Source organism: Anser brachyrhynchus (assembly GCF_964034855.1).
Source record: "Anser brachyrhynchus genome assembly, chromosome: 16".
Classification (NCBI taxonomy): Eukaryota; Metazoa; Chordata; class Aves; order Anseriformes; family Anatidae; genus Anser; species Anser brachyrhynchus.
The window spans coordinates 15,444,680-15,466,643 of NC_137734.1; the positions used below are offsets into that span (position 1 = coordinate 15,444,680).

General features: G+C 43.1%; 1 protein-coding gene across 4 annotated transcripts in view; it reads right to left on the minus strand.

The window, feature by feature from the left end:
* Positions 1-21,964, minus strand: part of NDRG3 (NDRG family member 3) — a 60,676-nt gene that overhangs the window by 24,197 nt on the left and 14,515 nt on the right. For all 4 annotated transcript variants that reach the window (XM_080558481.1, XM_080558479.1, XM_080558482.1 and 1 more), the window contains exons 2-3: positions 11,150-11,255; positions 6,486-6,521 (exon numbers count right to left, since the gene is read on the minus strand). In XM_080558481.1, the coding sequence (XP_080414607.1) occupies positions 6,486-6,521; positions 11,150-11,206 (93 nt within the window). In that variant the 5' untranslated portion in view covers positions 11,207-11,255. The remainder of the gene's footprint in view (positions 1-6,485; positions 6,522-11,149; positions 11,256-21,964) is intronic.

The following is a 21,964-nucleotide window of genomic DNA, read 5'->3' on the forward strand; positions in this document are numbered from 1 at the left end:
AAGCATCAGGGGACAAAGGTGCCGCTGGGCTATCCCCAAGCTACTATTTTATATACAAACAAGCTTTTGTGAATTGCTGTTGCAAGGCACATGATGCTGAAGGACAGACCTACGTGCCTGTAACCCTTTCTAATGCCCTGTCTGCCCTGAGAGAAATGGAAAGTCATCTCCAAATCAGATCCTGCCAGACAACAGCTCTGCAGTCAAATGAACTGATATCCAGTGACCTATAACAGGAGTAGAGCTGAGTTGGGTCTGTGTTCTCAAATCAGAGAACGCAAACTCTTAAAACCACATAATATTGAGACTGATAGAAACTAAACAACTAATGACAATATCTACAAGTCAGGAAACGAGCAAAGGAAGGATTGTGCTTTTCCATCTCCTGCCCCGCCCCTGTGTTACATGAAGCAGTTGAAGCCACAACTTTCTTGTCCTCCAGTAATGTATCCAGTGTCACGAGCGAGGCACCCAGCAGTGCTTCTTTCTCCTTGCTCCAAGGGTAAATACCCCCTTCCCCAGATAATGCAGGAAATTGGAACTGCCAGTACTGCCAGATCAGTAATAGCTCAGGGTGAATTAGATAACCTGGAGGTCAGGTCTTGTAAGCCCAAGCCTTGTTTCCAGAACTTGGCACCCCGGTTTTGTGTCAGTGGAGCAGCAGCTTGCAGCCTTCCCCAGGGGCTGCAAACAGAAGAGGTCAATGCCTCCATCCCCTGAACAGTGAGCTCAAGGTGCCATATCCAGTAGACATATGGCCCTTGTAAACATGAAACCTACACAAAGACGAACTACATATGCTAATACAAAGGCAAGTCTAAAACAATTTTGTGCGACCACTAGACCACAGACCATCTTAAACCCCTAAAGACAACCTGGATGATGAACCAGGGGCTGCGCTTCCAGCTAAGGTCAGCCCACCTACAGGTGAGATGTGCCAAACCACATTTCCATGCCTTGCTCAAAACAAGAAACATCTTAAAAATCTTCTGAAGAGGAGAATGCAGGGACGTGCTTTGCATCTCCAAGCCTTCAATGTCCCCACTAACTAGAACTGTGTCTAACAGTGTTCAGTTGTAGATAGTATTGCAATTAGCTGCTCTGAAACACCATTAAAGGGTGTTTCATAAGGGATGGAAACAGATCAATCACTGTGAGTGGAAAACACCATTCATTATTCTTAAGGTAGGAAGGAGGCAAATCCCTTTCTCAACCTAAGGCACATACATTAGCTTTGCTGTAAGAATTCACTGACAGAACAAAAAACAAAAGCACAGGAACTTCAAATACCTCGTCTGCATAATCAGCCTCTTTAGTACACTGTTGTCACAAGCATACAGAAAGCAAAAATAATGTTTAAGTAAATCCCATGGAAGGATCACAATCATACATTTCAAAATTAAAATTATGCTTAAGTCAAAGTCTAGCTAGCAAAACCTCTCCAGAATTCAATACTGCAGCATTATATAAAAAGGGAATTTTTAGATGGAAAGCCAGTGATGGGAGGAATCAGAGAAAAGCTTTCCAGGAAATAAGATTTATTTTATTTTGGATATATCTATTTTATTTTCATCAATTTTAGCTTTATATTTTTTGTTGTAGACGTGTCAACAGAAGTCAATAATAGTATTTTGTTGGTGTGACTAACTAAAAAAAAATAGGGGAAGCTTCTAATTTAGTAGGCATAAAAAAAAAACTTTCTTGCTAGATCAAAACCTTCTGTATTGTAATTAATTTCAGACTAGCACTTTGAACAAGAGACCAAAAGAACTCGTACAAATCAGGAACACAATGGTCTTCAATATCCTACAAAAGATATTTCAATGCTGGTGAGAACAGCTCCCCTGGGATTTGTACAGAGAAAGCAAACCCTTCCTCAAAGTGCTGAAGTTGCATATTATTTCATTGCAACATACAAAAGATGCTTTAAAACATCTTGTATTCAAGGCTGCTGTGTAGCTATCACAAGCTGGCTTTAATGATTTCATTAGAAAATGAAACCAGTTTCCACTTAACGTCCATGACATCAGCAAATACACATGACGTGATTATTTCCAATAACCTCTCAAATGCAGAAGACCATCTCTTACAGCACAGCAAGCAAAAATAAAGCAAAGAGACTGGACAAGGATAGGAAAACTTCTAATAAACAAGATTGAAAAGATTAAAACGTGTATTTATGGAAAATCTTCACCAAAATTAAATCAGCAGAAACGTGTTTATTGAAAAATTGTACTTTCCAATACAGAAAAGTGGCAAAAAAAATCCTCAGTGGGCTCTGCTGTTAATTCTTCAAACATTTGCTGTGTTTTACTCTGGGAGGTAGGCAACACCAAGTACCTCTACATTATCAGTTAATTTCAGTAATGCACAGCAAGTTGTTGGACAAGGAAGTTTTCATTTCTTTCCTCTGTGGGTTTATGCCTGCTTCGTCTCTTCTGTTTCAGCTGAACTCTGCATGTCCGGGATTTACTTATCCCCACTTCTTTCATAACTTCTGAGCTTTCTACAAATATTCTGCCAAATCCCAACCCCCTCTCCACACTCCGGGTCCTCTGAGGTGGTTCTGTGTGGTGTGTGCTGGAGAGCAAAACACTTCTCTGCCTTCCCACAGGTGGGAGGCAGCAGAGGGGAGGCACTAGCTAGGGATCATACTAAACGGTAGCTCCCGTCAGAATGAAATATAACAAAGACTTAATTGGATAGTTTACAAATATACCCATATATGCCTTCACTGCTTTTTAAGCAGAACATCTTGCAAAGGGGGAGAGACTTAGGCTAACCCTGAACACCTCAAAGCAGCCGAAGAAGGTCTGCAGATAATAAAAGCACAAAGCACAAGCACAGCTCTATTAACTGTGTAGGTCACCACACCATCTGTCTATCAGCACACCAGACCATTTAATCCACCATCTGTCTGCTAACATTAGAAGAAGTCAAGCCTAGATTTCATTAGGATTCAAATAGCTTTTAAGCAAAATGTAGGTCGCAGATTTAGGTTAATACATTTTCTTTCTGAGAATAGCCTAGATTCATATCGATAAAGATCCCTAAGCCACCATGCGAGCTTTCCTCTTTATCTTCATTGCAGTTGGTTATCAGATTACTTCGGGGTTATTTTAATTGATGCCCAGGCAATCTGTCAGGGTTAACTGTGCTTGCTTGTAGATAAACAATACAAGAAAATCAGGGCACCCGCATCTGAAAGCTATTATGATGCAGCCAGGCTAAAAGCTTTTCTGTTATCACATAAACCCAGAGTAACTAACTTCAGAAGCAAGAGTATGTTTGCTGTGTTGACTTTACGCGGATCTGGTCCTGGGAAGCTATTCAAAACTAAAAACAAATACATGAGCAAATTAATAGAAATTCACAATGGCGTCACCCATGCCTTCCCAAAGGAAGGCTAGATGTTATGAAGTCCTAAATATGCTCGCTACCTGGAAAAGTAAAACATGCCAGAGGTTTACAGAAAACATCATCCCTAACTTGTGTGCCTGGCACCACACAACTCACAGAATCAGTGTTAATGTTAACAACATGTTCATCAGCAGGGTTTGAACTAAACACTTTTCACAGTCATATACACTGATCAACTATGGAAAATATTTTGAAACTCCAGCTTCCAGCCAGAAGGAGCTCCAGAGGCACTGCAGGAAGAACAAGCTCTGAGGCCAGCTGTGCTGGGCTCCAGCTGTACCTGAAGGAAGCACTGCTCTGCAGAGGCCTCACCGACTGGCTGCAGCCTGGCAAATGTTGCCCAGGATGCGTCCGGACACCTTCCACACTGCTGCTGCCTGCTCAGCTCCTTCACCCACATCCCCAGAGCACAAAAAGCTGCTTTCCAGGTCCTCTCCCCTCAGGTGTCCTGATACAACTCGACAAAAATGAATGTGCGTAAGAGCAGCCCTGTTCACAGAATCCGATTTGAGGGTGACACTCTCACTTCTGTGAAAATAAGCAAGTTCCAAATCATTAAACCAGCTACAAACCCAGGCACAAACACGGCTTTATCTCCACTTAAAACAGCTGGTTTTGGACTTTATAACAAAAAGGCCTGAAATGCAGGTATTCCCTCACTGATGCTGTGCTCTCATACTGCAAACACTACATTGTATACAATATCCATCCCACAAACCCCCTACACTCTGTGTCAAAACCAGCCAGGTCCCTTGCAGGTGCTACAGATGTTGGAAGCTGATTGAGAACTTCATTGCACTGTAACTGGAATTATCAGCCTTCATGAATTTGTGACCAGCTTGTACCTGTTCATGTAAAACTGAGGCTGTCCGCAAAGCTCTTCCTCCCTGTGAAACTCTGGACAAATTATACCCCTGCCCAAGCACTTTTAAGTCTCTTTTTATACAGCAGAACCTCCATTCCCCTGAGAGCCCCAGCAACCTTCTTCACTTTGAATTCCCTCTTCTCAAACACGAATAAGTAAAACTGGACCAGTTCCACGGTGGCCTGAATTTGTCAGCCGGCCATGCTTTACTAGATCAAAAAGCAAGCAGTAATTTTTACACAGACAAAAGCTCGACTTCCAAGTTCTTCCAAGTCTAAGTACTGTTAGCAAATGAGGCATAAAATCCAAGCAGCCATCCCTCCACCTATGTGCTCCAACAGATTTCAGAGCTCACTCAGCCCTCGGTGGCATTTTCCAGGTTGGACAGTGAGGCCAGGCCAGGCCTTCTCTGAATCCACACCATATAGGCAAAGTGGAGGAAGGTGAGGCTGGGACAACATCTGCAGTCACAAGAGATGCTATGCAACTTATTGGTGAAAAAAAATAAAACAAACAAAAAAAAAAAACCAAACTAAATGAATTACCAAGCAGGCTCCTGGAAGGAACATCTCGTCTCCTGCCCAACTGTTGCCATGGCCACCAGCTCAATGCTGATCTAAACTGAAGCGGGGAGAAGCAACATGCACGTTCTTCCCTGGCTCGGTGCTCCCAAGCCCCTTTCCACGGCTGCAGGCTGCCCTGACAGCTCCTCCAACGGCACCGGGCACGTGCAAGTCGATGGCTGCTGCTCGTTCCTCTGGAGCTCCCACTGCTCACATCTCATGTGACTTCAGATTTGGAGCGCTCTTTAAACAAGGGTGCAGCGAGGCTCTGCTTGTGCAGAGAAAGCATATGTGCTCAGATTCTTAGGCATTGTATTTATATTCTTTCACAGCAGACAGGCTTCAGTACGGAAGAGCCTGTGAACCACTCACCCAAAGCCATTGCACCTATTCTACCCTTCGCCCCATCCTACCTGGGAGCACTCTGAACCTCTGCAGAGACGGAAAAGATACAGAAAGATGGAAACAAGATGGTATAGGGAGGTGTTTTTCAAACCCATTATCTACCTTTCTTAAACCAGAAAAATGACTCTCTAACACTGCTGCCACTTCTGAGATAGCAAACTTAAGTGACAACAAGGTAAGATTGGTAATTTTTATATTTATAGACTTTAAGATAACATTAAAAGTCACAAGGAATCATGCTAGAGCAGTACAGTGACATGTGCATGCCTAGACGGGGTGTATTTTCAGTGTCCTACATCAAGAGATGGGAAAAATACAAACTGTCTTCTTAGGACCGTATTTTTTATTTTCCTGTTCTGCACAGATTTGTAGAAGGTCTTCTGGAATCGTCTACATTGACAGACTTCTTATTAAAAGACACCATGTGGTGTCAACAGATCTACCCCCTAGCTGCACCACTGGGGTAACACAGCTGTGAGCGCCTGTCCTGTGCTATGCAAACGCTACAGGCACAGCAGCCTCTGGCAGCTGAAGAGAAGGGTAAAGATACTGGCTGCAGATCAACATGCTGAGTGGAAGTCAGCAAGGTAATCTGGCATGGTAAATGGAGACTGTGCTTTATAAAACCCACCACATAATCTCAGTATTGTGCTCTGCCTAACAAAGAACGTGTCCTCTGTCCTGGAGGCTCGTGGTGCAACCGCTCCTCTGAAAGGATTATTCCTATAGCAACCAGAGTGCTCATCTCCACACTACTCTGAGATGGAAAATCTCCCAGAAAATGACCACAGCTTTGCCACGACCCAGGCCCAGTAGGGCACGGGTGCTGTATCTGGGGCAGCAGTAACACTTGGTGATTTCCATTTCCTCACAACACAAATACACAGAGCATGCAGACTCCTCTTTTCCTAGTCAGTGAACCAGATGGGATGTGACAGAGCTGCATCTATTCAGCAGATCACATCTCACCAACAAACTGCCTTTCAGGAGACCAGCCAATCTGCAGCCTGTTGTGGAGCCTTGGCAGAGAGCAGTCTGCACCTCATGGCACACAACGACAAGCTCTGGTGAAAGGGTAAAGGGCACTTTCTGTCAAATGGACATATTCAAGCTCCTATTGATTAAACCTTCAAAGAAGTTAAAATGAACATACGGTTTTTCATTTCTGTCAGCGTTACTGATAGGCCACGAGGAGGCTACCCACAGATCCTTGGCTCCTGCACACGTCTTACCTGACAATCGAAGTCCTGGAAGTTGCGAGCTGCATTCTGTTAACAAAAAAAAACAGAAAATAGACTTCAGCACAGTACCCCAAAACACAGACCGGCACTACCATGAAGGGTCTCCTCAGAAACCTCGCCTTCAGCATGGTCTGGCCAGACTAAAAACAAACGTGAGACTCCCACAAGAGAACTCCATGCAAGTTTTGCCCACCGCTATTCATTGAGTCCTCTGGAGACTACCCCAAGTGAGCATCTGGGGACTCAGATGAGGGTTGAGAGCATTGGAGCAGGAACAGATACAACCCAAGAGGAACCCTGACCAAAGGCAGGCTGGTTTTTGCCTGGTCCTGGTACCCTTTATTAATTTGAATTTAAAACTCTTTAAAGGACTGCCACTAGAATCACAGGCAATGAGTGCAAGAACACAAGCTTTGTGGTCAGCTACTCTGCAGTGGCTGTTGTTTGCATTGTTTCATCCCATGGCAAATGCAGTGTCGCTGCTGAAACCAGAACACATGGGAACTGGAATAAACAACCCAAAGCAGACTTTTCTCAGATGGTGTCACCACCCATACATGCGAGTATACATTTGGTGTACTGCAAGATTTAAATTCTGCAGTAAGTTGTCTGTTCGTGTGCCTGCAAAGCTTCATGAAACCCAGGCTCTGATCACAGGGGAGGCTACACTTCTGAGTGCTGCACAAGGCTGGGCAAATTATCCAAGTCAGCATACTATCTTACACGTTATAGGCATAGCACCTTAGTGCTGAAATTACAACTAGGACCATATATGAGCAACACAAGTACCCTAAATGCTGGCCGAGTACCCTAACTCCCCTCCACATGTAAGCAAATGACCCTGTTTTCCTCTCCCCGGGCTTTGTCGTAGTTAGGAAGAACATGGGTTACTAACCACATTCTTCAGTTTGTGATGTTCATATTTTGGATATCTGCAAATCTGATGTAAGAATCCCCAGGTGTTAAGTACTGAACTGTGTTAGATATTTTGAACATAATGTGGCACAAAGCGTCAGATCCTCAGGATGGAGACAAAGGAAATATAAATCAGCCCTCTCATTTCAGTTTGAAATCCTAAATTAGCTGAGATTTCTTGTCTATGCTTCTTTCCCTGCTCTGTTAAACACAGCCAGTAGTCTCCTAATCTACCAGGTTGTAAAGAAGAAATTCAGTTGACAGTTGACCACGGCCACAGTGAATAAGGACTACAAAAAAAAAAAAAACACAAACAAAAAAAAACACTTTATGAGGAAATGAGGAACTTCTGTACCCAGCACTGGACTTGGATGGTCCACAGTAAGTGAACTGAAGGCTGATCTGAATATCTGCTAAGAAAAGTGGAATTCTTGGGGGTGCAACAAATCAAAGAATGAAAGCCTGTAACTGTATTGCTCATTGTCCAAGTACACCAAGATGCAGAAGTAGCATTATTGCTCCTGGATATTTGATTTTAACACATCAAAATCTGACTTTAAAGCACTGATCTATCAATTTTCTCAACTTTCTCGAGTCTAAGATGAAGACACATTTTCCATTTCTCTGAAGACGTCATGTCTGTAGCTCAAAGGCAAAGCACTAGCTGGAATTATGAAAGGATATTCCTTAGGCTGAATTGGAACCTCCTGAATTAAGTTGTTGAGTTTCAGTGACTCTTCACTGAGGCTATATTAATAGGAGTCAAAGTTGCCAGAATACTAAGCAATGAGAAGTAGTAGAAAAGTTTTGAATGAAAATTAACATAATGCAGCACTCTTGGTTTTGTTTTGCAAACCATCTTTGCTGAATAGTTGTTACTACTATAACTGTTAGCCTGAAGACACTGGAACTAAAGGTTAAGATGTAAAAACCATACACTATCCCATTTTGGCAGCAAATTTACACAACCACCATTCAGGATCTCTAAACATCCAGCAAGAGCAGGAACTGGTAAGAACCTGAATAGTAAGTAAGTTTTCTATCAGATTACAGACAGTATTCTCTTCTCTCTTTCAGCTAACTGCAAACATTTCAAGTCGATTTTTTTTCCCAGTATAAAGGCACTGTACTTTAGTGAGCCTGAAAAAGGTGAACATATATAGTTGAAGTCTAATAGCAAATGCAGGGAAGTAAGATCCATTAACTTACACACAAATGTCACAGTGTATTCTTTAAAAGTCAGGCTCGTAGATTTTTGCTGACTTAGATCTGAGACAAAACAAAGCCAGGGTTCAGTGGTCCCCAGTGGCATTTCCTGGCTCACACAAAGTGACCAAGCTATTATCCATTTCCACATCCCAGTCATTTCCACTGTTTGAGCATTAAGATGCCAGAGCTCCTTTTCTCTGTACAGCAGTCTGAAGAGTTCATGAGCACTCACCCATTAGCAACTTAAGAGTTTTACTGTACTATTTCTGGCCATTAATCCCTGCTGGCTCATGAGATCCTCTCTCTAAATTGGGTTGGTCAGTAAAAATATTAGTGAACCGCCAGCTCAATACTTCTTGGATGCTGATATGCTGCACAGAACAGCACATTAGGGCACCACACCCATATGCTCCACAAACAATGTCTACGAAGCACATACATATTACCTAAAGTCTGAAAGCATTAATGAGGACCAGAACTCAGAGATGGTAGTTCCTTGAGACATTTCTTTGGTTTAAAGAAAGTGCAAAAAGCAGAGCCACAGCACTCTTCTCATCCCTGTACAGTGCAGAGTACAGTAGTTCTGGAGCCACTATACATATTTTTTTTCCTACTGAGATGGTATATATTTTCTGTAACTTCAAAACAGAGTCAAGGAAATCAAATGCCACTTCGAATGTGCCCTTCTTTTTGTTGGTTAACAACCACTGGGTTGTTTAGGTAATCACTCCGCATTTAAACCAGAACTGTCCCAGCTGTTAGCTAAGAGAACTGGCTGTGCAGATGACAACACAGCAGGGACTTGATGGGACTGATCAAGCAACACCTGACAGAGACTGAGTAGTTAATGGAGACCAAGAAGTGAAAATCACTTTGTTATGAAACACTTCAATACTTCCTACTTTGGTTGTTTCATGTAACCAAGGGAAACCTACCTGCTTGAACTCAGACACACACAGACAATCCTAGGAGAACCATAAGCAATAGGTAGCACATTACATTTGAGAAATTTGTCTCCTATAAATATTTTTCTCTCATTATGGAAACAGAAACTGTTTTCAAGGTCTTTCTGTATTGTTATCTGCTGGTCTACACCTCTGTTGTTCTTCCAAGGATCACCCTCCCTGGAAAGATTTTAAAACGTTATGTTCAAGCTATGGTGGAACCTAGTAGTAAGCACTAGACTATAAGAATAGGCAGCTGGATTGTAGATTTCAGCTATATTTTTAGATTTCTGAGATATTAAACAGGTATGCTAGCACTCTGAAGAAATTGGCAAAAACTAAGCAGCACAGACTAAAATGTAGCAGAATTTCAGACATTTCACTCGTCTTTGGTGGAAGTCTGAAGTCATAGAATCATAGAATATCCCGAGTTGGAAGGGACCCATAAGGATCATCAAGTCCAACTCCTGGCACCACACAGGTCTACCCCAAAATTCAGACCATGTGACTAAGTGCACAGCCCAAACGCTTCTTAAATTCAGACAGGCTTGGTGCAGTGACTCCTTCCCTGGGGAGCCTGCTCCAGTGTGCGACCACCCTCTCAGTGAAGAACCTCTTCCTGACGTCTAGCCTAAACCTCCCCTGCCTCAGCTTAACACCGTTCCTGCGGTGTTAAGTCTACACAGTGCAGTCTTCTGTGTGTACACAACGAGTGGCCAAAGTAGGGTTCTCATTCAGAAGCTACCATATCCTTTGGCAGAACAAACTGGTTCTTGAAATCAGACATTAAACAGCAAAACACTGCTTCACATACCATGAGACTCTTTGACTTGGCTGTTAGATATGGGAAGCGACCAAAAACTATTGGTCATAATCACAATGTTCAGACACAAGATTCTCAACCTTCTTGGGATGGTCCACAATGACTTAGGAACTCAAAGCAACAGTTCATGGCAGAATAAAGGCAGGCTTGGGCTTTCCTAAAGCCCAGATGGCTGTCCTCCAGTCCACAGAAGATAGAGTGAAAGGATTAAACAGCTGCTGCAATGCAATGATTTTCCAAAGTCTCAGTACTGCATGAATCAGAACTGCTATGACTAGACTCCGCAGATATTAATAAGAAAGGGCTCTCCATCAGTAAATCCACTAAGTCCTAATTTGCATTTAGGGCTCAAAACAAAAATGTATAATTTCGAAAGAAAAAAGACTTTAAATAAAAAAGTTAATTAAAAAAAAAAAGTGATACAATCCAAGGTTTCTCTAACAAGCTTGAGCTTTGATATCAGAGGTTCTACAGCTCAGCAATGTCAGGAATGGTGTCACCTTTCCATCTCCTGACCTGCCTTTGTAAAACCCCAGTACAGGAATGATGCAGTTTGCCTGAGACTCCAACTTACTTGAACTGTGGTCTTTCTTTCCCTGAGTCTTTGGAAGGGTATGTGATGGTGGATCACTAGAGCTGGGGAAGCAATTCATGTTTTTCAGTACTTAAGGTACTTCAAGCTGTCAACAGACAATCAGGGCTCCTTGCCAGACACAAAGTCAGCTGGAACACACCTGCGAGAGTAAAGGAGCAGCTAGCATTACCTTATCATTCAGAAGTGGTTTGATCTCTGTCAACTGAACGTCCTGTAGTTCATCCATGGTGCCGTACGCAGCGTCGCTTAACACTCACAGCAGCAAAGGAGCGATTCTGAAACAAAGGCATATATTTAGAAACAGAATTACGAAAGATGTTAGCCAAAAGAAAGCTTTAAGGTCTTTTCATTAGACTTGCATATGCCCAAACTGAAACCTGAAAGCAGCTGGTTCTCAGTTCAACATGAAGTACCTGTAACAGGAGAATGCAAACAGCCATGTTTGCACTCAGCGTCTCATTTTGCTATGCCTCACCTTGTACATTGTCTTGCCCATTGTACCAGAAAGCTCACACCTTTCTCTTCAGAAAGGCTGGGTCCATTTCCACGCATTGCTGGTACTCCAGCCACAGTCTGCCTGGAAATGACTGGATCAGAAGAATGATAAAACCGCTCATGAATACTGACACTGCCAGAGTGTTCTATGAAGGGCTGATGGTGCAGATCATGTCGCTGCTTATGAAAGCTGTACATATTACTGAAGATGAAATTAAAAAAAAAAAACGTCATGGGCATAAGCAGGGACAAGAATAGGCACATGGTGGGCTTCCTGGATGTTAGCCGAGCGCCCTAGAAAAAGAGTCTTAGGTGCCACCACAAATCAAATTCTTTTTGCAAGATTATATACTGCCGCTAACCACGGAAGAAAAAGGTGGAAAACGAGTACTGCAACTGTGCTTCTAAAGCCACCGTAACTCCACACAGAGACTGCCCAGAAAGGAGCGCTTCTCCTCACACCAAGAGATGTGCAGGGCTGTGAATTCTTTTCATCCCCTTTTGTGCCAGAACTAACATTGGTGTGGCTGAAGCCAGTCTCGCAGAACACAAATCATTATGCCTTTTCCCTCTGAAAATCAGCCATAGCAACACCTGTCTCTTTTAGCTCCTTTGCCTCAGGAAACTAAATTAGTTGTCTTTTTCTCTCTCTTTTTTTTTTTTCTGGCTAGAAAACATATCAGTTCTGAGACTACCAAGAAACCAGGTAATTTGCAGGTAACGTTTCCCTTATCCCACATTGAATTTTCACTTGGAAGAACAGTAAAAATAGCTATATGGATGGACTATAGCTCACAGAGGAAGTCTAGTTACTGTAATTCTTGTGAGGACTTATGGAGATCAAAAATATTTTATTATAGCAACTTCTATGCACTCTGGAATTGATAAAGAGCTCAATATATACCTGGTTCTCCCCAAAATTCAGGGCAAGAATCCCATTACTTTACGAACACCAAAGGAGTTTCAAACAACCATCACAAAGCTTAATTATCCGGAGAACTTATTCCTCTCTCAGACCCCTTTGAAAAGCCATCCACTGGATGTGATGGCTGGCAGGATGGCGGTGCTTATTTGCTTATTCTTGGGGTCACTCAGGAGAGCAAGAAGTCTAACTGTACCCAGAGGGACACTGCACACCCCAATCACCTCTTTCTCTGTGTTTTTCTACACAGGGGAGCGGTAAGTTGTGCTCATTTTGCAGCTCGTGAGTCTTAGGCTCACCCCTAGCATGTTTGCCTAAAGCAGCGTCTACAAAGAAGCAGGGAGCCGGATAATCACCCTCCACTGAACTTTGTCAGACCAAAGAACAACTCAGAGCAGCAATTGCTATATCTTATATTGCTCAAAGATACTTCTGCTGAAGCTTCACAAACATTCCTCCAAGTTTCCCCTGAGCTACACCATGAGCACCAACTCCCAGGAAGCCCCGGGATGCTCTCTGCATAAATCTGCCCTGGGATCATTTGTTGCTGCTACAAGCATGCCACCTGAAGTGCTTATGGTCTAGAGAGACATTTTGTAAATCACATGCACTACGTTGTTAATCATTTGTTACGATAAAAAACTAAGATGTTCAAAGCAAAGATTATTAAATGCTTTTATCTCATCAACCTCAGTTTCATACTTGGTCTCTAGATGAGACTGCAGTGCACACAGTAAACAGCATCACACTGAAACTAATCTGATGCTTATCTTCCCGGTCCACTACTGCTCTAAATATTTTTTGTGAAAGTAGGGTCTCTTGGGGCCAACACAGGTGACTACTGTGTTCCCTCTGTGTTGTACCTACACTGCACATTGCTCCTTTGTTAAAGCAAGCTGGGCAGTAGCAAGAAGGGATGTTGTTTTGGATGCTGGGCTCAGAATTTGGTGAAACTTCCTTGAGAGACATGAGACAACCTTCCTTAACATCAACCAGGCTCAAATAATCGCAAAAACTCCTGCAGGGGAGCATTCTGGAGGAGTAAGAGAGACTCTGCGATGAGTCCGCAGCACAGTCAGCCTGGCAGACTATGGCTCAGAGCAGGCTGTTCCCCCAGGCTGCAGGAGCGAGAGCAGGACCTCCTGCAGGGCCAGAGGGGACTGAATGCTGAAGTGACCCATAAGGGCACCAAAATTACCAACTAAGACTGAAATCCTACAGAAAGGTTAAATTTGCACAGCCACAAATGGCAAGATGGTTGATTTCATGTCTAACCCTTTTTATTCTAATCTGTTCTTCCAGCAAATCGGAGCTTTCTTCTGCTTTTCTAGAAAATCAAAGCTTTTCAAAGGCTTTTGAAGGAAAGCTGCTGGGAGTCCCTGTCACTGCTTGCAGCAGTTTTGTTTGTTTCTTTCTTTCCTTTAGATTACTGAACTTTCTGGAAAACAGCTGTCGCAGCCTCAGGACTTCAATCTGAATCTGTTCAGAGGATATTTTGTAGGCAGAGGCACAGATGTTCTCCTCCCAGCGTCTTAGCAAGCTGAATGTGATTGACCTCAACCACATCTGGGTAACTGGGTTTTACAGCACGAGATCTAAGTGGCTCTATGTGATTATACACTACACCTTCACCTGGACACCATGCTATGCTAACAGCAACACAGCTTTTCGTTTGAAACATGGCAAAGTGGCACACTTGTCCAAAAAAAAAAAAAAGGTCACAAACATTTCTCAAAGAGAGTGGTTTGTAAGCAGAGCAACCTGGCAATGCACTTCTCCAAATGCAGGGGCAAAGGGAAGGGGGGGTATAGGAGATCTGGGCTATCCTCTGCTCCAACCACATTAAAGATGCCTCATAAGTGATCTGATGACACGTCTGCCCAGGAAATAAGCAATTCTCCCCCTTCACTCCTCCTGTTATTTAAAGAAACAAACATGTCATTTCATAAGCAGCATAAATATTCACAAAATACAGATGAGCTCTGTAGAAGACAGTCTACAAGCAAAGTAAAAGGTTTGCCCGGAGTGATCCACGTATAAATCATACATTTTTCTATAAATGTTCCAGTACCACCTACTTTGCAAGTATTCCTCTTGGTTCCATTTATATATGGCTATAAATACACTCAAATAGCCCCAATTTAAACCATCCAAAGGCTTCCGACTGGAATAGATTCCATGCTCTTTGAAAACCAGTAATACAAGAATTGAGGAAAGACTTTTGGTGAATAATTAACACACAGCCTAGAAATCCGGGTAGGACACAGAAGGCTGCAAAAAAATAAGGCAGGTGGGACACAGAAAGAAACCATCTATCTATAAATACGATCAGAAATATGTGCTCACATGCTTACTCCAAGATAAGGGTGCTCTAAATTTACATCGTTTCAATATATAGAAAAGGAAGTTGTGATAAAGTGAAGAGCATGACTAGTATCGATGTGCACCCACACTGCTAACAGTACAACGGCTCTGCCTACGGGTACGCAGGCTCCCGTTTCCATTCAGCAAAGTTCTCGGGGTGCTGCTCCCCACAGGGTTACAAGCTGGGAGTCTGCAAGGGCTGGACACAGCTGCTGGGCACCGCCTTGAACCATCTCTCCACACGCTCTAGGAACTCCATACAATAAAATTTTGTATGCAGAGGGTGAAAATTCATGTTCGTTCATCTTAACATGACTACAGCTTCTGATTTATTAACTCGATAACCTGTTACACTCCTGCTTTGTATGCTAACCACACCGAGGGAAAATTGTACAAGACAGCTATCAAGCTATGATACAAAACATGGCATTAAATACACCTAAACATATGCTCCCTTGTTTGCACCTAGCAGAGGCTGGCTGGAAAATCTCCTCTCTAGGGACTGACTACACTTAGAGTCATGATGAACTGGATCAAGTTTCCAAGAACCGCGCTCTGACACAGCTACCTGCTCCTTACAAGACGGAAGGAAGAAACACTGCTCCTGGGGGTGCAAAGGAGGACTAGAACAAACCCCCAGTTTGCAGCCAGCGTCTGAACCGAAGTAAACCACTCATGTCCCTCATGTTCACAGCTCAGGTATTTATTTAGCTGTGTGTGTTGCATAACTTTTTACTACATTTTGTTCCTTTCTCCAGTGAGGTGACTCCTGCCCACGCCTCTCTCTGTCGTGTACGCGCTGGAAGACAAGCTGTATGGCGAGGCTTCTCAGCTCGGGCGGGCAGACCTCAGTCTTGGCATACTGATCCCAAGTCAAGTATGTTTCACTGAGGGCCTCTGAGGCCCTTGAGTGGTCCTGTTACCTTTCTCGTCAGTCCTTTATAAGCCTCGCAACAGCAGCGTGCTTCCTAACCACCTGCACAGGCCGCTCTGTTCTCTGTACTGAAATGCTGGCTGACATGGTAAACTTTCAGCAAAACAGGCAAGGGGGCCAATGTCGCTTTCAAAATATTTTCCTAGGTTACTCACTTTCTGTGTTTCAGCTCATGTATTTTTGGGAATGCACCACACGGTGCTCCAAGACAAACTGTGAGCCTGGGGAGAGAAATCGTGTTCTGCTTCAGCAGCACTGTGCCAGCTTCTGCACACGAGCAACAGCAGCTTCTCACCGCAGCGTATTTTGACATCCCTTACACCTGGGCCACACCCAGCACACAAATGCCAGCTGCAAAAAACAGGTCCTAAGGAGTTTAAATCAGACCTACATTTAACAGTGGTTTGGCAAGGAAAAGGTTTGTGACTAGCTTTCCATTAATTTTGGAAAAAGCAGCCAATTTCTAACTATGAGAAGTGTCACGCTGCCACATGCGTATCTAAGCTCAGCTAGCAAACATCATCCTCAGTCACCATTTGAATTTGTAGGCATTGAATAGGGCTGATTAAGCAAGAATGCAAGAAAAATATTAGAAGTCCTCAAACTGTTTTGGGTTACCTGGACCAGTGTCAATAAAGCTGCTGAAACTATGCTGAGCTCCCTTATACAGTACAGTCCCAAAAGCTGTAAAGTGCAGATACACAGGGAATGAACTGGAATGCCAGAGTACTGCTGTGAAAATGATGCAGATTACTGACTCCAGATGAGCCTTTTCTGCTCATGGTATATCTCTCTCAAAAGCTTTGCGGCACTTCCCTTTATAAGCTGTTCCTCTCATCAGAGATGAAATAAGCAGAAGCTATTGCTACCCACAAATAGGTCTTGTGCAGGTAAGATCTCATGTTGCAGTGATCTTGAGACAGCAGGAAACTGCAAATCTCATTTGTATGATGTTTCCACATCCCTTTTTTCCTTCAGCGGAACCACTCTATAACACAATACCCGCATTATCCAGCAGCTCACAGAACTCAAACTAAAGCACAGAGGCATTTTCACCTGTTCTGTGGTTAAGGACATATTTGTCCTCCAGCTTTATGTCTTACTTCATTCAAACTGGAATCAATGGAAACTGGCCATCAGAAAATCGTACACTAAATAATCGTGCCTATTGACTATAAGAATACAGATGCGCACAGAAGTCAGATTTAACTCTCAGGTTGCAGTTTCATTCTAACATGCTCTGACTGCAGGCCTTTTGCAAAAGTGGCATTCATAGGATTGATGCAAATTTTCAGAGCATGTACACTTCATATGAAGAACAAATTGCTAAATCTAGATTTTTATTCTATGCTTTTCTCCCTCCTTCCTCGTATGAATTAAATGCTTCTTTCCCTTTCCCCACATAGCACTGCTACTTGGAGCTCCCCTGAACAAGCTCTTCAGCTTGGCTTACTGCCCAGCCTGCACCACCTGAAGGACAATCTCTTCTCCACCATCCATGTCATTCCTTCAACACTGTCACTACTGCGGTACTACTACCCCCTCCATCATTTGCAGTCTCTGAATTAATTTCCAAGCAGAAAACACTCTTCAGTGTTTCAGAATGAATTTTGAAGTCCGGCTCCTTCTCAGGCAGCTGGCCAACACAGGAAAGGCAACTCAAATTAACACAGCTAAAGCCAGTAATGGATATGGGGCAACTCAGAATCAATTCAGGATGCGATTTCATTATTCTTTTTTCATTATTCATTTAATGCATTTGTGAGCTGCTGCCAAAAGGGATATTCCTGCCCTCCCTCCCTACACCAGGCAGGAATTCCTTCCTCTTCCCCCTGCACCAGGCCGATGGCCAGGCAGCAACGTGGCAAGTCGGAGCTGCCTGCTCTCTAGGCAACATTGCTTCATAGTAGTTTCCACTTGGATCAGTGAACTGACTGAGGAAAATGCTCCTTCAGCTCCTTGCGTACTACCTTTTTTCCTAAATCTGTCCAGCATAAAGACCTTGTTTGAGATCCGACTGCAAGAAACCGTGTTTGTTGGCAGGGCTAGTTCTTGGTTCAATCACAGAGCTGATAAGGTTCATGATGCTACCAGCTGATACGCAGGGAAGGGAAAGAGCACGACCGCTCTTCCAGAGGGGCCTGCACTTAGCTTCCAGACGTTCCATCTAATCAAGATAAAGTGCATATAGAATATAAGACAGAACTCAGTTTGCTAATCTGAGTTGCCTTGCTGCAGGGAACTCAACTTTCACTTTACGGCCTCTGAACAGGCTGCACCACTCAAGGTACATGGCAAGAGCAAAGGGAATGGAGCAACAGCTATGATCCATCCCCCTGGAAAACTGTTCATAAAGCTCAAGTCCTGTCGTCAAACAGCAGCCTTAATCGCCATTTCAGTCTGAGATAACCTGAGTTAAGAAAATGCATTTTTAATGATGGAAAAGAAACTTGAAAAAAAAAAGATTATTAACATGCTGAGAGGAACTAAAGAAAGCCTCAAAGGTGTGCAGACTACAAAAACGTGTATGCCATGTAAGTCTGCTTTGACAGTTGCACAGAAGATCGTTCACAGTGATGTGTAATGAGCTCTGAAGTCAGCACCACAGCCTGCAGTCTAAGCTGAGGACCACGTACAATGTACAGAGTAGTCAAGTATACAAGCACAGTAGTTCAATTGCTACAGCCTTTGTGGTTCTCCCTTAACACAAGTAACCAGGCCTATGCATTAACATCTAGTACATATCAGCACGGGCATCCATGCTATAAATTCCTAACATGGATGGAAACCCTCTGATAAAACAGTTAATACTGTCTTGTTTTGGAGAGGGCTGAAAGAGAGATGGGATGCAGCCATGCAAGAACATCCTTCTTCCAGGCATGGTGAATATCCTTCCTTATGAGCTTTGGAGGCAGCTCGTAAATGCCTGCACGAATACAATGGAGATGTACGATGGAAAACACCAACCACTTTTGGGGAAAATCCTGCCAGCTCTGCGAGCTCGTGGCTGTCAGCCCCCACAAGGTACGTTGGCCAGACACTGAGATGCTGCCTCCACAGATCTCACTGGGACCTACCATAAATACATCTGACAGGTAAAACTCATCAAAGAGTTCCATTTGAAACCTCATTTTTTATTCTTGCTGCATTTGTAAAACCTTGTAGGTTTTTTTCCAACAGTACATTTGCTTTCCGTGACTACATGTGCAATGGGGCCAGCTCAACGGTGGGAATGAGAACCCCCAGTTCAGAAGAACTACTGACACAGCCCAAATATTCAAGGCTTTGGGGGGAATTAACTTAATATAATATATACATATAACATATATATATAATAAAGTAAGTTAAGGTGATTTCTATTAAGCTGAATTCAGTCTTGTATACCTGGGATATAGCAAAGACATTCACAAGCAATAGCATTTAAGCAACCTTCATATCACATAGCTTATTAGCTTATAATGCATTACTTAAAAATATTCCTTGAAGACTTTTTTTTTTTTTTTTTTAATACTGCATTATACAATGTACCCTCAAAAACACCAAGAATTGTGGCATTTAGACTGGAAATCCATGATACCATGGATACTCCAACTAGAACACCCCATTACTATAAACAAAACCCCGAAGAGGTTAAAATCAATAAAGACTTCTTTCAGAAGTAGCTGAAGGTGTCAACACAAGAGATTTAGTTTCAGTAGCCTGGTTCTGAATGAAGCGGGGTCACTAGATTGGTTTCATGTGTAACCCCTCCATTTTTAGAAAGACTCAGTTACCACAGATTCATTCCCTAGAGACCAGCATGAGATGAGAAGGATGTAATGTGCCTCACAACCAGCGAAAGATAAAGCTGACAAAATTAAATATCGCAGAGTCATTTGGGCTGGAAGGAATGGCTGGGGGTGATCCAGCACAGCCTCCTACTTCAAGCAGGAGTAATTTCAAAGCTGGATTAGATTGCTCAGGGTTTTACGGATTTGTAAAAATGTAAGGATGCAACTGCCGCCTCTTGTCCCATCATTGCAAACCTGAGAAGGGCCTGGTTCGTCTGCTCTTATACCTTTTTATGTATCAGAATGTAGATATGCAATCAATGAGATTTTTGAACTGAAAACATCATAGGCCAGAATAAAAACAAAAATGCAAAATAGTGCCTGTTACAGCCAGACATCAGCAATATTTAACAGTTCCCTTTCTAAAATTGTTCAATAAGTAACCAAGTCAGGTAATTCCAGCTAAAGGCCTAGACATAACAGAAATTCATCTCCTGGTAGATTTTTCAGGCAGATGTTAGTATGTCAAAGTAACAGGTTTAGTATTAAATTGAACTTCCCCCCTTTCTGAATAATATTGAACAGTTTCCAGAGTAACAACACAAAGAGCTGCACTGGGGCTGTGTAGTGCAAGATCTGGTCTCCGATACAGCTCAAGAGCAAATGCCTAGGAAAGAGCAAAAGAATAGCACCAAGTGATATTTCTGCTTTGCTTGTACATCAAAGCATATTTCTGACAAGCCTTAGTCTCTTTCAGATCCCATTGAAGCTTCTTCCCCAATGCACTAGAATTCTGCTGTTCTTTCTGAACAGAGAGGATATTATCAGGCTTTGTGCTGCTGAAAAACCGGTAAGGAAGGCTTCCCCACGAAACCTGTTTGGTGCCTTTCTCCCTGAAAGTCACAAAAATCATGCGCTTTACCTCTTAAATACTGAATACTCTTTTATCCCAACACCACAATACCCACATCCAGTTTTCAGTGCAACATAACGCACTTGGGCGGCTAAATCAGACTAACCTCCTCTGACCCACAGCCTTGATCAGCCACCACTTTCCAGAGGTCTGCGTGTTGGCCAGAGAAGGATTTTCCCAGTGCAAAGCCCTCAGCAGAGAAGCATGCATTACAGCACAAGCCCTGCCCTACAAAAGCCATTTCACAATACCTCCTCTAAAGGCAGGCTAGCTTGCCGATCAATACTCATCTGGAGAGAAATTATCAGGTATCTACCATGTTTTAATATTACTTTAGTGTTACATTACATGCGCATTTCTCCCATGTTAACTTTTAGGCAGAAGTTACATTGAAAACACTGCTGATACAGTCATCTCAGAAATAAAAGCAGAGCCCTAGTTACTTCTGGATGTCTTTTAATCCACTATTACTAACCATCACCCCGACAGGCTTCGTGCCTTATGCTTTCGGAAAGTGGCAGAAATATTTACTATGTCCAGTGATGCAATGTCACAGCCATGAATTCTAAAGAAACACCGAAAAGAGATTTAAAATGTTCTAAAGAAAGGTACCGCCATACCGTAAGATGCAATTAGTCAGGTGTATTGTGTTATTAACAGATGCCATACCCAATTGGGTATATCATATTAGTTTCAGAAGACATCATGGAACCGAAGTGTAGATTATTTTCTGAGCCTCCTTCACAGTAATTTAAGCCAACGAGTTTTAGCTGACTGCTGGAGAGGTCTCAGAGCATACACAGAGTATAACACAATTAGTTATCAGCCAAGCCTCTGTAATGCAATTACTCTGGATCGTGTGCAATACTTAAAAAGTGAAACGATAACGCACCTTCTTACAGAACATCCCCTCACCAACCCAAGAGCCTGATCCAGCCTTAAGCACAGACAAACCCTGCTCAGAAGCGAGGCAGCCGCACGCAGACGTCGGCCTCTCCCAGGGAACGAGGGCCCTGAAGCCACAAACTCACACCGCAGCTCAGCAAACGTGGCAACCCTAGCACAGCGTGGGTTAGCTAGGAACCACCACCAGACCTCATCACCCCCATCCCTACACTAGGAACCACCACCAGACCTCATCACCCCCATCCCTACATTAGGAACCACCACCAGACCTCATCACCCCCATCCCTACACTAGGAACCACCACCAGACCTCATCACCCCCATCCCTACACTAGGAACCACCACCAGACCTCATCATCCCCATCCCTACTCTAGGAACCACCACCAGACCTCATCACCCCCACTTCTTTCAACCTCAGAATATCTTGCAGTAAGATTTGCAGATTGAGGTAGTATCTTTTATTCAACTAACTGGGGGAGGGGAGTCCCAAGCTTTTGAGACTGTAAGCCCTTCGCCAGGTCAGGAGGAGATGTTAAACTGAAACAAGTCCCAAAGCACAACTCATCTGTCTGAATTCATGAGCGTTTAGTGATATCTCTCTTTACAATTAAGTAAAGTAAGGTACTCTGAATCAGTATACAATGGCAAGAAATTAATTTTGTCAGTGAATGCGTGAACAC